Source organism: Empidonax traillii, unplaced genomic scaffold, assembly GCF_003031625.1.
Source record: "Empidonax traillii isolate 1590-97213 ecotype Southwest subspecies unplaced genomic scaffold, ASM303162v1 scaffold73:size1297144, whole genome shotgun sequence".
Lineage (NCBI taxonomy): Eukaryota > Metazoa > Chordata > Aves > Passeriformes > Tyrannidae > Empidonax > Empidonax traillii.
Window position 1 is genome coordinate 1,293,424 of NW_020955266.1, and position 3,721 is coordinate 1,297,144.

The window sequence follows — 3,721 nt, forward strand, 5'->3', positions numbered from 1 at the left end:
CAAAAAAAACCCTTTTAGCACGCACCGCCCCCCATGACCCTCAGCCCCCCCACAGCCCCTCCATCCCCTTCACCGCCCCACCCCGACCCCTCACCGACCCCCCGGCAGGCCCCGGGCGGCCCCCCCCTCCCCAGCTCCCTCCCGCGGCGCACCTCGGCCGGCCCCTCCTCGTCAAGGCCGGCGGAGCTCCAGAGGACGAGCCCCTGGAGCAGGAGGATGGCGAGGGCCGTGGCGGCCGCCAGCCGGTACCGCCGCACCAGCTTCCTCGCCCGCCCTCCGGCCACCATCGCCCCGCCGGCCACCATCGCCCGCCGCGCCGACAGCAGCACTGCGCCTGCGCCGGCAGGGCCGGGGCGGGGCCTGGGGAGGGGGCGGAGACTGGGGCGGGGCCGGGGTGTGAGGGGAGGGTGGGAGGGAGTGTATGTACATATGTATATATGTATGTATATGTGTATGTATGTGTGTATGTATGTGTGTATCTTGGGATACGTGTGTGAGAGAGCGTGCACTGGATTGTGATATGTATGAGTATGTCTGGGAGTGTGTGAGTGTATGTGCACCTTGGGATGTGTGTGTGTGTATGCGTGTTCATCGGGCTGTGTGGGTGTGTGGGTGAGTGTGCATGGGGGGGTGTGTGTGCCACGCGTGTGAGTGTGCACCAGCTTGTGTGTGTGTGTGTGCACTGGGGCATGCATGTGCACCCAGTGGTGGGTGCATGGGTGTGCGTGTGCGCTGGGATGTGTGTGAGCACTGGGATGTGTGTTTGTGTGCAACTGAATGTGTGTGTGTGTGTGCAGTGGGATGTGTGTATGCGCTGGTACACGTGTGTGATGTGTGTGCACACTGGGGCGCACGTGTCTGCGTGTGCTGGGGTGTGTGTGGCCATACGTGCACTGGCAGCGTGTGGGTCTGTGACCACTGGTGTCAACCTGCCTGTCGTGGGCAAGGACACCTTCCACTAGCCCAGGCTGATCCAAGCCCTGTCCATCCTGGCCTTGCACCCTTCCAGGGATGGGGCACTTCCCAAGCGGGGGTCAGGAGAGAGGCCATTTCTTCACCGAGACCTTAATGCACCACACCCTCCACCCAAGCACCCTGTGCAAATGCGCTTGGATGTAACGTTTCCCACTGTCCTGCTTCCCAGGAGCTGCCAACTGGCATCAGTGTGAAAAAAGTCACTCTGAGGAGATCCGTGGGTTTGGAAGCTTCAGCCCCCAAGAATAATCCAGAAGGACAAGTGGGACAGGTGATGGGTGCAGGGAGCCAGCCCACCCACAACCCCCAGCCCAGCCTTGCCTCCCCTGCCCAGCTCCCCAGCACCCTGCCTGGCGGATCTCTGGTCTTCAAGAGGGAAGGTTTTATTCCCAGCACCACTGCTGTATGGATGAGGACTCCAAATGCAAAGGGATGATTTTCTCCTCATCCCGCTCTGTGTCTCCTCTCAACCTCATCCTCCCCAGCGTCGCTCCAAGCAAACATCTGAGCCTCAGCCTTGGAGAGCAGCAGCTCCACTGTCCAGCCAGCTCCTGCCTGAGTGGAATGCCAATGTGATCCCCTCCATGCAGGTCCCAGTGACACTCCTGGCAGCAGGAGCAGCCCATGGGGCTGGGTGCTGGCTCACACCCCCCTAGCTGTGCTGTTGGGCTCCTCGCTGGGCTGTGGAGCTGGTGGCACGTTGCTGTAGATCTGTTCCTGCTGCCGCACAGGCTTCTGCACCCTGGCATATATCGCCTCTCTTTCCTCTTCCACAGGCTGGGAAAGAAGAGGATAAACAAAAAGCATTCTTTGTGGGGCTGCTCCAGGGAAACACTGTCTGCTGGAACCTCTCTTGGCTACTTTAAGCACCCAGGAGCAGCCATGGGGGCTGGAGCGGGAACCCCCATTATCCCTGGTCCCTTGCAACCCAGTTTGGCAAGCCCCTTTGCAGCCCCCTCCCTCCCCACCCAGCCCATCCTACTGCCCATGCCATCACCCACCTGCCCCAGCTTTGCCCCCACCACCTCCAACCCGGCACTGCTCGGCATTCTCCTACCTTAGCACCGTGCCTGACTTCCACGTACTCGACTGAGGAGTTTTCCAGGCTGCGGAAAGCCTCGGCATTGCTGTACAGCTGGCTCTTGGCTGTGCCCGTGTGGTGGTTAATGTCTGCATAATTCAAGGCATCTGCTCCCTGATGGAGAGGGATGAGCTCTTAACCTGCTGCCGCCTGCATCCACAGGGGTGGGAGCACGTCCCGCCCTGCTGCCTGTCCTGATGGGTGCTGAGACTGATGGCTGCAGGAGCACTGGGTGGAAACAAAACCTGAAGAAAAGGCTGGTCCAACATTCCCCAGGGGAATTCTAGTTAGTGACACCAGCCTCTCCTCAAAATCTGGCAGAGAAAATTAGAAAACGCTTTCCAAGCAGTGAGCAAAGAGCAGCTGCTCCACTGCTACCTCAGGTGTGTTTGCTGCAGGTTCCCAGGTCTGTTTTTCTCTCAGAGGAGCAGCTCCCATGCTTGGAGGGGCCTGGGGGCAAACCTCTCAGCCCAAATCCTAAATTCCTTTCCCAGGAACACTCTGTGATAGTCACACAAGAGCTCTGTTTGTGTCTTTCTGTTGGCCAGCAGGGCCCAAAGGATCCCTCCCAGCCTAAAGCACCATGAGCCAGGCTGACAGCAGTGGCTCTGGCAGCTCGGGGTGTAACACTTCCCCTCTCCAGGAGAACTTGGGGCATGAGGTTTTCCTTACTGTGTGTGAAACACTGCGAGTCCTGTCCATCTCTATGGCGGCTCCGGAGAGGGCTGGGTGGAGCACGGATGTGGTTAGACATGAGTGAAAACAGAGGAAAAGAAATTAATTAAGAAACTGCCCTACCACTGTGAATCTCACCATAAAGCAGGAAAGGAACCTGTCACCCTGTGAGCCATCTAAACAGGAGCAGTTCTTCAAACAAAGCCAGATCCCACCTTCCAGCTGGCAAGATCCCCTCCTATCCCCCCCCATCCTTCACTCTGGCCTTAAACTTTGTGTCAAGCTTAGTGCAAGCCTCTCCCACCCAAGTGAGCCCATCTGAGGAAGCTGATGGTGCCCAGACAAACACAAGTAGGTGCTGTGCCAACCAGCACCCACCCCAAGGGCTGCTATTCCCTGCTCCCATGGGGATGAGACCCATGGGATGGTCCCACTGTTCCCTCAGGGGAAGGAATCCTCCTCGGTGGAGGTCTCAGTGATGGACCAAGGAATTGGATGGATCAGGGAGGGAATGGGGGAGAAAAAAAAAATATAAAGGAAAAAATAAATAAAGCAGAGGCATGTTCTGGTGCAGAAATAGGGGGTGTGGGGCAGTGACAGCTTCTCTCACCCTTTTTCCTCTTCCTGGACAGCATAACCAGAACAGCAGCAGCCACTGCAAGCAAAAGAAGAACCACTACCATGCCTGGAGCGAGGATGTGTTCAACCACGTTCAATCTGCAAGGTAAAAAGGGTTTCAGTTCTCACACTTCTAGGGAGGAATCAGCACGGAGCAGGGTTGCAGGAAGTGTCTGTGGGTGACAGAGCTTTCCCTGAGAGGAAGGAGAGCAGGTGTGGGGTGGTCAGGCCTCCAGCTGGGCACGGAGCAAAGCAAACCAAAAACTGCAGAAGCAAACTGACGCTGAGGTCCGAGAGCTGCTGAGTCTTTACTGGCTGAAGGATGGGTTCCTGCATCTAATGTTGCTCTGGTTTAGCTCCACTATTTGTTGA

General features: G+C 57.6%; 1 protein-coding gene across 1 annotated transcript in view; it reads right to left on the reverse strand.

Moving 5' to 3' along the window:
• Positions 1-310, reverse strand: part of XYLT2 (xylosyltransferase 2) — a 13,392-nt gene extending 13,082 nt beyond the window's left edge. Inside the window, exon 1 of the mRNA XM_027880684.1 lies at positions 153-310. Within this exon, the coding sequence (XP_027736485.1) occupies positions 153-305 (153 nt within the window). The 5' untranslated portion in view covers positions 306-310. The remainder of the gene's footprint in view (positions 1-152) is intronic.
• Positions 311-3,721: the final 3,411 nt, after the last annotated feature.